The 11,822-nt window shown below is 33.4% G+C and overlaps 1 protein-coding gene across 2 annotated transcripts; it reads left to right on the plus strand.

Annotated features, from left to right (window-relative positions):
• The first annotated feature begins 1,597 nt into the window (after nucleotides 1-1,597).
• On the plus strand, nucleotides 1,598-11,788 carry LOC120626811 (zinc finger and BTB domain-containing protein 43-like). Of its 2 annotated transcripts, none has more exons than XM_039894563.1 (4): nucleotides 1,598-1,987; nucleotides 2,456-2,601; nucleotides 4,069-4,657; nucleotides 9,676-11,788. In XM_039894563.1, the coding sequence occupies exons 1-4, from the start codon at nucleotides 1,783-1,785 to the stop codon at nucleotides 9,981-9,983; spliced, it is 1,248 nt and encodes a 415-aa protein (XP_039750497.1). In that variant the 5' UTR covers nucleotides 1,598-1,782; the 3' UTR covers nucleotides 9,984-11,788. The 2 variants fall into 2 exon arrangements, with proteins under 2 accessions (XP_039750497.1, XP_039750496.1); XM_039894562.1 differs by lacking the exon at nucleotides 9,676-11,788 and adding an exon at nucleotides 6,332-8,371.
• The last annotated feature ends 34 nt before the right edge of the window (nucleotides 11,789-11,822 follow it).

The raw sequence follows: 11,822 nt of genomic DNA on the forward strand, positions 1-11,822 counted from the left end.
TTTTATTTTTTTTGGAAACTTTATGTAATAAATAAATAAATAAATAAATAAATAAATAAATAATCATAAACACACATAGGTGTTCCGACGTTATGCTACGTTTTTTAATAAGACCCTTCATTTCTACACAGAGATAAAGCATTTATAATACAGAGTAGGTGTACTGACCGTGGGCTCTTGGTGCCTAAGGTCGTGCAACTCGAGCAATTTGTGCAATTTTACTGTCAGCGCCAGAGGCACCGAAAGTCGGAAACTAGTGTAACCATTAGTGTGGTATTTTCAACTAACCTAAACTTATCACGAAAAATCAGTCAACTGTCTGTTTGTGGTAGATAAAATCGCATTCGATTGTTTTCTGCTTCGAACTATCTATTTCAGGCGCAGAACTATTTCTACACTAACGAGTAAGTATAACAATAATACAGAACTATTTAACGCACTTTCGGTGTAAATTGTTCTGTCTGCCCGTGCCTAGCCTCTAGCCGAGTGCAAAGCATAAACATTATTAATTTAAATGTAGAGTAACACAGTCAGTGTTTATAAAAAAATATATCTTCACAGTTGAATGAGTATTACCTATACATTGCTTTAAATCAAGATACATTGACGATAAATTACAAACCAACAGCAAATCTTACATAAATTACCTACTAGATATCATTAGCAACATTTTGTAAATGATGCAATAAAATCATTCCAAATGAAAGATTTTATCTTCTTTGTGTTTTATGTATGAAAAGTGAAACAAAGGTAACGATAGTATGTAAGTACATGGCAGCAAAATACTAACAAGGTAAGTTATAAAAGTAATCAATAGCCAACGATATCAAAAGTGCTGGATTAGCCACGTCACGTAGCAAGAATGAGCAAATGCAAGTTGCAACAAACCTCTCGCACATTAAAAACCTGTCGAGGTTTTCATCTACCACCCACTATCCTATTGGTAGTCCCTAGTACACTAGTGCTGGTCACACAATTTTATGATTATGATGTTGCGACTTGCATGTTTACAAAACCACAATACTTAGTGGGGAATTCCCTAACATATTATTGTCTTCCATATTTTTATATATCGCAACCATATATGATAGTTAACGTAAAATTTTCTTAGATGAAAGTACGAAAAGTATTTTTGAAACTAGATACTTATCTAGTACTAAAACTATTTTCTGAAGGTTAACACAAAGTAATGTAATTCAAGCCTCTCTTTTCAAATTAGCTACAGTCCGCGCACTTGCTTCGCGCCTACTTTAATCGGCAAGCACTCTCAACCATGCTAAAAAAGGCAAGAACCCAAGCTGACGAAACTTAAATACCAATGAGAATATAAACACTACATAAAAAATATGGATTGAGCACTGACCTTTATAATTATACTATAGGTAGGTAGTATATCGAAGTCAGTGGGGTGAGGAAATTAATTTCTTTTATCTTCTTTAACATCCTCAAATTATTTCAGTTAAATTTTCAAAGAGAATTCGAATAAACTCTAACGAACAGTGTCTTCGTTCTTTATCAGGTTACTATTCTCTTTGCCATATCTTCAATCTGTGATTGTTCTACTAGTTCCTCTATACTCAACACTATGCGACGCGCCGCTAACTAATGTCAAAAATACACTTTGCTTTCATCTCATTATTCGCAAAAACATTGCTGTTTCAAAAAAAATCTCGTGTTAGGGTTTTCAGTTTATGTAATTATCCTCTCAGATGATATTTTACCAGTTTAACAATGCAAAGGGACAAATAACAGCCTTATTTGTGTCAAAAAAAGTGATTAGAAATGGATCAACAATTCTCATTGTCTTGGAACAATTTCCACGGGAACCTCAGCAAAGGGTTCGCTAGTTTACTAGGAAACAGTGAATTCGTCGATGTAACCATCGCAGTGGACGGTCACTTACTACAAGCGCATAAAGTTATACTTTCAATATGTTCTCCCTATTTCAAAAAGATGTTCCAATTAAATCCCTGTCAGCATCCAATTGGTAAGCAATTATAAATGATTAGTGTAATAATGTGTTTTACATTGAATGAATTGAAGCCTATTCATAAAATGAAATAGTAACAGTAACCCATAGACTTTTCATAGCACACATTTACTTTAATTTTATTTAATACAGGGTATACATTCTTGTATACAATGTATGCACATTCTTGTGTAGTTGAGCTATGGTAATTCTAGTTAAACAACTATCAAAGGTAGGTAATGAGATAAAGAAGAGAGCCAGCATAAAAAAATAATGGTTTTCTAATGCAATGTTTATTTTATAAAATTCTCTGCTTAATTTTTCTAGTAGTTAGCTAATTCAAATACAAATCACAATTCTTGATATTATGTATGCTTTTAAATTGCATTTCAAATTCTAAAGTCCTTTTGTAAAGAAATTGCAAAACCTATATTCAATTTTCTATAATTTTAAGTTTTTTTTTATTAGCATACGTATGTTTTACAGTTGTATTGAGAGACGTCACCCACAAAGCTATGAGAGATTTATTGCAATTCATGTACCATGGTGAAGTGAGTGTGAAAAGGGAAGATCTCACAAGCTTTATAGGCACAGCAGAAGTGTTACAAATCAAAGGATTAACTAATAAGGAGGTAAGCTCTAAGATTGTTACCGTGTGATGACGGCAGATGAAGTAATGTTGTTACCACCCCTTATCTTTCTGTGGATGATGTACAAAGCAACTAAATAGAGTGAATGGGCAGCAATATCCTCTGTGCTTCTACTACTATTTAGTCTGGTGGGAAGCTTAGGCTGTAGCAAGTTTCCACACTACCAACAAAACAATTTTGCATGTCTCATTGAAACATATTAGGAATAGACTGCATCATCACTTACCATCAGGTGAGATTGCTAGCTCGTAGTGAAATAAAGAAAAAATAAACTGTGATTTTAAGTCCGACTACCCAGCATGCTGCTTATGGGCAACTGCTGAGTTTTTAGCTGACTTCTTGGTAGAATCGGCCCTCCGAACCGGTGGTTCAGACAGAACAGACCGAACACACAGATTTGATAAAATAAATTCAAAAGTGCTTATAATTAAGCCCAATATGAAGTAATGTTGTTACCACCCCTTATCTTTCTGTGGATGATGTACAAAGCAACTAAATAGAGTGAATGGGCAGCAATATCCTCTGTGCTTCTACTACTATTTAGTCTGGTGGGAAGCTTAGGCTGTAGCAAGTTTCCACACTACCAACAAAACAATTTTGCATGTCTCATTGAAACATATTAGGAATAGACTGCATCATCACTTACCATCAGGTGAGATTGCTAGCTCGTAGTGAAATAAAGAAAAAATAAACTGTGATTTTAAGTCCGACTACCCAGCATGCTGCTTATGGGCAACTGCTGAGTTTTTAGCTGACTTCTTGGTAGAATCGGCCCTCCAAACCGGTGGTTCAGACAGAACAGACCGAACAGACAGATTTGATAAAATAAATTCAAAAGTGCTTATAATTAAGCCCAATAGAAAGGCAGAATATAATCCTGAAAAAAAAGTTTGTGCAATAATTGCTCTGTGTTTTACTCCAGTAATTACCCAAATATGACGACTATGACAGCAGTTACACAAAACTTAAGCGTTAAGCTCTAAGCTCTAAGTTCTTAGTTCTAATTCAACAAGAATTAGTACTAAGAACTTAGAGCTTAACTTTCAAAGGTTTTATAAATCCCATTAAAACACCTGCTGTTGCACCTGTCCCTTTTTTTTTTAGAGTAACCTACATACCATATCTAAATTGATGGCACTGCTAGGGCCTTCATCACTGTATCATCAATATTGAAGTTAGTACTGAAATATTTGCTGTTATGTTGAGATTACAGTCAAGGGCCAACTTGTAGTGGAATACAAACTCTTTAGATTTATAATATTACCATTGATTACATTTTAGCTTATTTAAATAGCATCTGAGGAACCTAATTTGGACTTAAAACTGTACTTAGAATATGTTACAACTATAACAATATATTCGAATGACCTTAACTCAGTCCCTATTTATAGATTGAAAGATTAAAACTGCACTTTATTTGGGTGCTTACTTCAATCTTTTGTTTTGCAGACTGAAGAAGAAGTGTTTGAAACAGAAAAAGAAACATCTAAGCAACCTCTGGGACCTCAAAATGATAGTCCAGATGCAGAATCAAGCACATCTGATGCATACGACTCCACAACAAATGAAGTGGCAGAAAATAATGACATAGATTTAAGAAAACAAAGGCAATTCATCGAAAAATTGCAAAGGCTAAGCAGCCTTAAAAGAAAATCAGATGAATTCTTACAAAAGAATTACTACTCAGATGTTGAAAAACGACCAAAGGTGATAGATAAGATTGCATACAACAAATCTAATAATCAGTTACTGCAATCTAGTAAGATTGAGAATATTAGAAATTTATATGAAGAAAACACTGTGGAAATTACAACATCTCTTAATCCAAGTATGCAAAAGCTATGTACAGAGAAAGAAGTATGGGAAGACAAAAATAATTCATTAACGGATAACACAATAGAATTAAAAACTGAATGTGACGACAGTGATATTATAGTAACAGATCCAGCTGTATGTACTACTCCAAAGAGTTACGATAACTCAAGAGATGGAAAGCAAAGCCTTCTAGGGCCAGTGGAGTATCAATCACCACAGGAAAGTGAGTATTTTTACATTTTAATTCTGATTCTGATTTCGCATTTTCTTTCTATTTATTATGATTTTTAATTATAAGACACTATGTTAAAAACATACTGTGCAATCTAAATTTAAAATACAATCAATCAATCAAATACTATATATTGTACACCTTGCACGAAACCAGAACAAACACAATTTATATAAAATAAATGTGGCCTTATCTTTTAAAAGAGATCTCTACCAGGTAACCCACCAAAGAACATGAAGTCAAGACTTACTTAGGTTAGGTACAAAAATAGAAAAATAATAATAAATTAAATAATATATACCTACTCATAATATATACAATATATACTTATATGTCATAAAGAAGCCAGAAAGGAAAAGAAAAGGCAAGAAAACTGTTTTATATTGTTTATGTGAGAGCATATTTTCTACAAGCTTAGGAGAAAACACTCAAACAAAAATTAAGAAAAAATCCTGAACTGTTCTGCAGCTGCGTGATACAACATGACGTTAGTCAAAGGCTAACATGTAGTTGTGTGTAAAAAAAAATCTTTAACGCCGCTACGGACGCAATTCAAACGCCGCGGTTTTGCCTTGCCTTTAAAATCATAAAGATAGATAGTTTCACACATTAAGGCACTGGTTTTAGTGAACTTTTCATATAATATGCAACAAAGTACATTTATCTTTCTCTAGCCGTGTCATACCATTGAGCCTTGCCTTTAAAATCATAAAGATAGATAGTTTCACACATTAAGGCACTGGTTTTAGTGAACTTTTCATATAATATGCAACAAAGTACATTTATCTTTGGACGGCCGACTGGCGCAGTTGGCAGCGACCCTGCTTTCTGAGTCCAAGGCCGTGGGTTCGATTCCCACAACTGGAAAATGTTTGTGTGATGAGCATTAAGTGTTTTTCAGTGTCTGGGTGTTTATATGTATTTTCTAAGTATTTATGTATATATAATTCATAAAAATATTCATCAGTCATCTTAGTAACCATAACACAAGCTACGCTTACTTTGGGGCTAGATGGCGATGTGTGTATTGTCGTAGTATATTTATTTATTTATTATTTATTTATTTATTTATTTATCTTTCTCTAGCCGTGTCATACCATTGAGCCTTGCCTTTAAAATCATAAAGATAGATAGTTTTACACATTAAGGCACTGGTTTTAGTGAACTTTTCATATAATATGCAACTAAGTGCATTTATCTTTCTCTAGCCGTGTCATACCATTGAGCCTTGCCTTTAAAATCATAAAGATAGATAGTTTTACACATTAAGGCACTGGTTTTAGTGAACTTTTCATATAATATGCAACTAAGTACATTCATCTTTCTCTAGCTGAGTCATACCATGAATAAATAATTATACCTAAATTGTTCTGCAGCTGCTGTATAAAACGTTTATTATAAATGCAAATTAAATGGCCGCCTAATCTAGTGTATATTACAATTTTTTTGCTTGCTAACACTCTTTCATTTGCAAGTAGAAATAGAGATTGTGTTGAAAATGCAATCATTTGTAAATTTTTCTAGCATATGTTGTTTTCTTTTGCAAACTCTTCATGCTATGAAAACACGATGGCATTTTCAACATTGTCGATTAATTTCTTAAAATTTCCAAATTTCATTTCTTGTGAAATACGTTTTTATTGAAAATGCCCATCGTGATTTCAGATTGCACGAGCCTGACTGCGTTATTTGCGGACCTTAAAAACTTAGTGAACGGCAAAGTTACGAACACTTTAAAGAGTAATGAGGAATTTCCAAAAAACGCCATGGACCATCGTCTTGTGACAATACCACAGAAAGAAGATGGCAAAAAGAAGTATCCCCAAAGGTCCTGTAGACTTTGCTGGAGAATAGGTCGACGTCGAGACACACGATTCATGTGTAGCGCTTGCGAATTACCGTTTTGCAAATCGCCTTGCTTCGAAATACATTTTAACGATATGTTCAAAGTTTCACAACTACAGGGGGATTATTATGCCAACTAGCTTTAGGTTTGCTATTGCTTTCGCCCCTTAAGGGGTGCTAGTTTTTAGGAAAAGTATATTTTTATAATCACAAGTGATAATGCATAAAAACAGTATAGATGAATCATAGATTCAGTTAAGATTGGGACCAAAATGTCTACGGAAGAAATATATCTTACAATTATTCAAGCGAGGGCAACACCGCCGCGTCTAAACTACGCTTATAGGCGTTTAATTTTGCGTCCTGCTACTAATCCCAGGTCTCTTGTTGTGATTGGTCGTTCGTTAGGGGCAATCTTGAAAATAGGCGACCTACCTGGTTCGTGGTGAGCGCTCTGATCTGATAAGTGCAGTTCAGGCAATTTGAGAAGTAATATTTTCTGAATTATCTATAACCCGGGCCGCGGCTTATTACTGACAAGCGATTTAACTGTCAGGTACGATGTCGCGTAGAAACTGATTAGGGTTATAGTTAAATATAACTGCCATACCCTTAACAGGTTAGCCGCTACTATTTTAGACTGCATTATCACTTACCAGGTGAGATTGCAGTCAAGGGCGAAATTGTAATTGTGTGGAATAACAAAAAATTTTGAACGCCGCTCCGGACGCAATTTAGACGCCGCGGTTTTGCCTTGCCTTTAAAAACATAATGGTAGATAGTTTCACTCATATGTGCGCTGGGTTTTAGTGAATGCAAATAAAACGCAACTCAGTATATTTATCTCTCCAGTCCAGTCACTCACTCGAATACCCTCTTTCCTACAAACAAAAGAAACTCCATCATTGGGACATCTACACAGTAAGATATTTTTTTTGTAATCTTCTGTGCAAAGTTATAAGCTACAAAGATATACTTTTTTATAATACTTTTTTACTGAGCTATTTAATACAGTTAGAAGTGATGGAATTACTTTATAATTAAATGTACCATGACTCAGCCAGTAAACATTAATTACGTGAGCTCAAAATGGCAAAATCTAACAAATCTCATTTGAGCAAAGCTTAGTGCACCGTATTTTTTTTTTATTTTGCTATACATGTTTATAATAACAGATAATAAAAGAACCATAATAGACAAAACAGTATTTACATATCAGATGAATTTAATTGTTTAAAAATTTCACTAACAATTAACGTTCGCTAAAGTACCATTGCACAAATTGACTGAAACTATTTATACTATAAACTATTTTATAAAAACAAAAAGAGAAATATCATTACAATTTTATACTAACTCAATGTTACAAACAAAGATAAGTGAAAAGTCTATATTTTTGCATTTTTTTACCAATAGTATATACTAACTCATAATGTTGGTAGCATGTGATAGATACTTAAGACTTCTCCAGTGCCAATACACTACTCGCCTAGTTTCTTTAACTCTGAATATTTTGTGCCATCAATCCTCTGCCATATTATTCAAGACTTGATTGCTCATATTCTAGTCTATTTATTGTATTTAATAAGGGATTATTACGTAAGCTACTCAAATATTAGGTTGTGTTACCTATTACATTGATTGCAATCTGATGTTGCAGTGAAATGTACCTACCAAAAAAATGCAGGTTCATTGATCTTGGCAATTTAGGTACCGGTAATCGCAATATGATCCTAATCTTGGACTTCTATACCTATGCCCTTGTGCCCGTTTTCACTAAGGCCGAACAAGGCAATGCCTAATCGAAGAAGATTCGTAAGCAAACATTTACCTTTCACCAATTTTCACTTGGCAACTCATTTAACCTAACTTGTCTATGATTCTTGCCATATGGTGAGGTATCCTGTGTTTGTATTTACATACTTTTCATTATCCGTATGGATATTTAAAAAAACTAAGTTTATATTTTTTTTCATTTGTTAAGTGTCAGTTGACGATTAGCGAGAAAAAAATTGATGCTCGTTTAACCGAATTACAAATAAAAATATCCTGCACCCAGCTTGCGCTTTCGTCAAACAATGTAAGCGTATAAATTTAAATCTCCTGCAGCTAGCATGCAGACCCTATTGACCAATGAAAATGAGCCTTTACGGACCACTTAGCATTCTCTCGCACCTTGAATAAATACCATGCTTATCAACCAATGAAAGCAGGCCTATATAACGAGATTGTTGACCTCGCAAACGTAAATGTTTTTTTTTTATATAGTTATACTAATGACAGAATATAAAAGACAAAGTTTAATTTTTATTTTGCAAAGTGTCCGTATCTGGCCTTTGTAGATTAATGTACGAAAAACAGTTTTTTATGCGACGGTAAACTTACGTTTTCTTGAGTCACTATTCACTATGATAGAATCTGTAGACAATGGTATTTTAACTTGAGTACATTTTATTTAAATAAAACGTTTCGATTTGTTTAAATGGTACTCGGAAAGCATCGCCGCTAAAGAGGCAATCTTGTCATTAATTATGAACACAACCTAAATTTTACGTCTTTATCCGTGACTTATGATATATTTTAGTGATCTCTATTTTGTATTGATGAAGCGAAATTTTTTGTATAAGAATTATATTTACATTCCTAAACGTGATAAATATTTAAATTCGAAATGTATCGGCTAAGCTCCTTAAAATTATAAATGATGGAAAATATGTACGTATTTAATAAATAGTAAACAAAGTATTTTTGTATTGCGTGTGTGAATTTTTATAACTCAGTACGAGTGTTTTATATGAATATTAAAGTATGATATATACAAATATTTTTGCTCTTTTAATTAAATATATCCTATTCGTAGGTACTAACTTTTAGCACCGGGTCTACGATTTTACAGGACGGGGCAAACTTGGCATTGGCCTTTCCTTGGAATTTTTCTATGCGACGACAGAAAGTTTCCTGGCATGGATAAAGGGATCTAGGCTATGTACTAAAATCAAATGTATAATCGATTGTCAGACATGAAATTTAAACTAAGACATCATTAAATGTGAATGAAATCGAAAATGACATCACTTTACACTCCTTATTCCTTGGTCTTTGTTTAAAATGAACTTTTAAATTTTTTTCATATCAAAATTATATTTTTCTCTACTCTATTGCAGATGCCCTATCGCTGGTTATAAACGGCACATGCGAATCTCAGTTACCGGTCCGGTACAAATATATTTACAGTAGAAAAGGACACAAACAGCTTGTTTATATGAACTTTGTATACACCAAGCATTCAACAACTCACGGCAAGACGTCGTGGAGATGCGTACAGTACTTCTCTTTGAACAGATGCCCAGCAACCGTAGAGACCATAGACCACATGATATACGCTGTGAACCATAAACACAATCACGAGGACTGTTACGAGAAGCTGTTGAAGAATAAAATTTTCGAAATGGACGGGCTTCAGGATAAATAAAGTTACATATTAGTAATGGAAAGTGGCCTGTGTTTAATTATGAGTAATATTTCTTACGCAACTGCAAATACCACATATAAGTTAAACTAGTATTGGACTCGCAAAAAGTAATCCAATGTGAAGTTGTCCCAGGTCCGATTTTATACGCCTCGTATTCAGATGAGACTACTTGTACAGCGATTACTGTAACTAGTTATTAATATCCATTTTTATTATATATTATATAAATCGCTGAATTCCTAAACCTGAACAGGTTATAGAAAAGTCTATCTAGTCTAGAGGTTAGGAAAATGTATATTTTATTATGATTCAAAATAATTGGTTGTAATATGAAGCAGTAATTGTATTGCTGCTCGCATTTTCTCTTGCCAGTTTAACGTCGCCTAACGATATGCAGTGACGTCAAGATGTCCCTTACACCTTTACCGCCACATTTTAATTCTAACAAACACGACTTCTTATTGTATATTATTTTGGTAAGAATTTTTGACGTTGCAAGCAAACTTAACTTAACATTTAAAATATATGATATTGTTTTAGAAATAATATTTTAGGTCCCGTCTGAATAGACGAACTTACCAATATTGATTTTTAACCAAGCTAGATTCAAAATATTGTCCTTTTCAAAAACGCTGCATGCCAAAAAATATGGTGTTGCAATAATGAAGAGTGCATAAAGTAATTACACATTGCTGCAATAACATCTTACATGCATCTGGTAATGTAGCCAGACGGGCAATAGCAATGCGCAAAGAAAGGCTCGTTTGCGTGTGACGTCATTGGCATTTTCAGTAATGGAAAATGCTTTAAACCTCGAAACAAAATAAAGGCCAACGAAAATAGATAATCATTAACAACAAAACGCTAATAGCGTGTCTGAGGATACTTTGTTTACATTATTTATCTTGTCTCGTTGGCCTTTGTTTAATTAATAAGTTATCGCGCCTATTCTCTGTCCGTTTAGGTAATTACAGTCTTTAAATATTCACTTAAGAATCTGTAATCGAACGAAATATAAGCCTACTTCGATTAAGGGCACGATGTCATAGGGGGTATTACAGTTAATCATAAAATAAATTTTCAGCCAACTTTTTCATGGGATAAAGAAATAACGAGCTTTAATAACAAAAATACGCCGTGACAACCATGCCAGTAAGTATAACACAGCTGTGTTGTACTTAATTTTAAATCACGAACTTCTGTGGTTTGGAAGGTTTATCTTCTGAATAATATTAAACCATTGAGGCACCGCGTTTTATGATTTCTTTGATATGAAAACTTAAATACTTGCAATAATGGCCAATGTCCACTTTCTTAAAGAACTAGTATAAGTTTTGTTTAAGTTATGTAATTTTCCTAAACTGACGGGACCTTAATAATAAAAGTTGCATAACGTTGGAATAGTTACGTAGTATGTCACGTGAATGGTGCTGTCAGTTGAAGTGAGCCAAAACCTAGGAACAAAGAATAAAAAACATTGAATAACTATTCCAGCGTTGTCACTAATTTATAAGGACACCAGAGTGTAAAGTTTAAAAAATCACAGTAATTGTTGTACGAAACCACAATTATAATTAACATTAGTTGCAGTATTATTCGGAAATTTTTAGTACATAAAAAGTGTAAAGTTCCTATATATTAAGTAGACGTAACGTTTAGGTATTACGTAATATTTACTCAATAAAGAATCTGTTTTACGTAAAACTATTTTATATAATCTATTTTATGGATCATTTTTACTAGAAGATGTATATAGGTAGTTTAAAAAGTATCCCATCACCATCTATTATATTGTTTTATTTTGTTTTTCGACATATCTAGTCATAATAATTATTGCAA

Source organism: Pararge aegeria, chromosome 10, assembly GCF_905163445.1.
Source record: "Pararge aegeria chromosome 10, ilParAegt1.1, whole genome shotgun sequence".
Lineage (NCBI taxonomy): Eukaryota > Metazoa > Arthropoda > Insecta > Lepidoptera > Nymphalidae > Pararge > Pararge aegeria.

What these genes read in the sequence shown, in the direction of transcription:
- LOC120626811 (XM_039894562.1), top strand. Translation starts at nt 1,783, where the DNA reads ATGGATCAACAATTCTCATTGTCTTGGAACAATTTCCACGGGAACCTC. An exon ending in AAGGATTAACTAATAAGGAG is followed by an intron (nt 2,602 to 4,068) that starts GTAAGCTCTAAG and finishes TTTGTTTTGCAG; the next exon opens with ACTGAAGAAGAAGTGTTTGA. An exon ending in GTATCAATCACCACAGGAAA is followed by an intron (nt 4,658 to 6,331) that starts GTGAGTATTTTT and finishes TCGTGATTTCAG; the next exon opens with ATTGCACGAGCCTGACTGCG.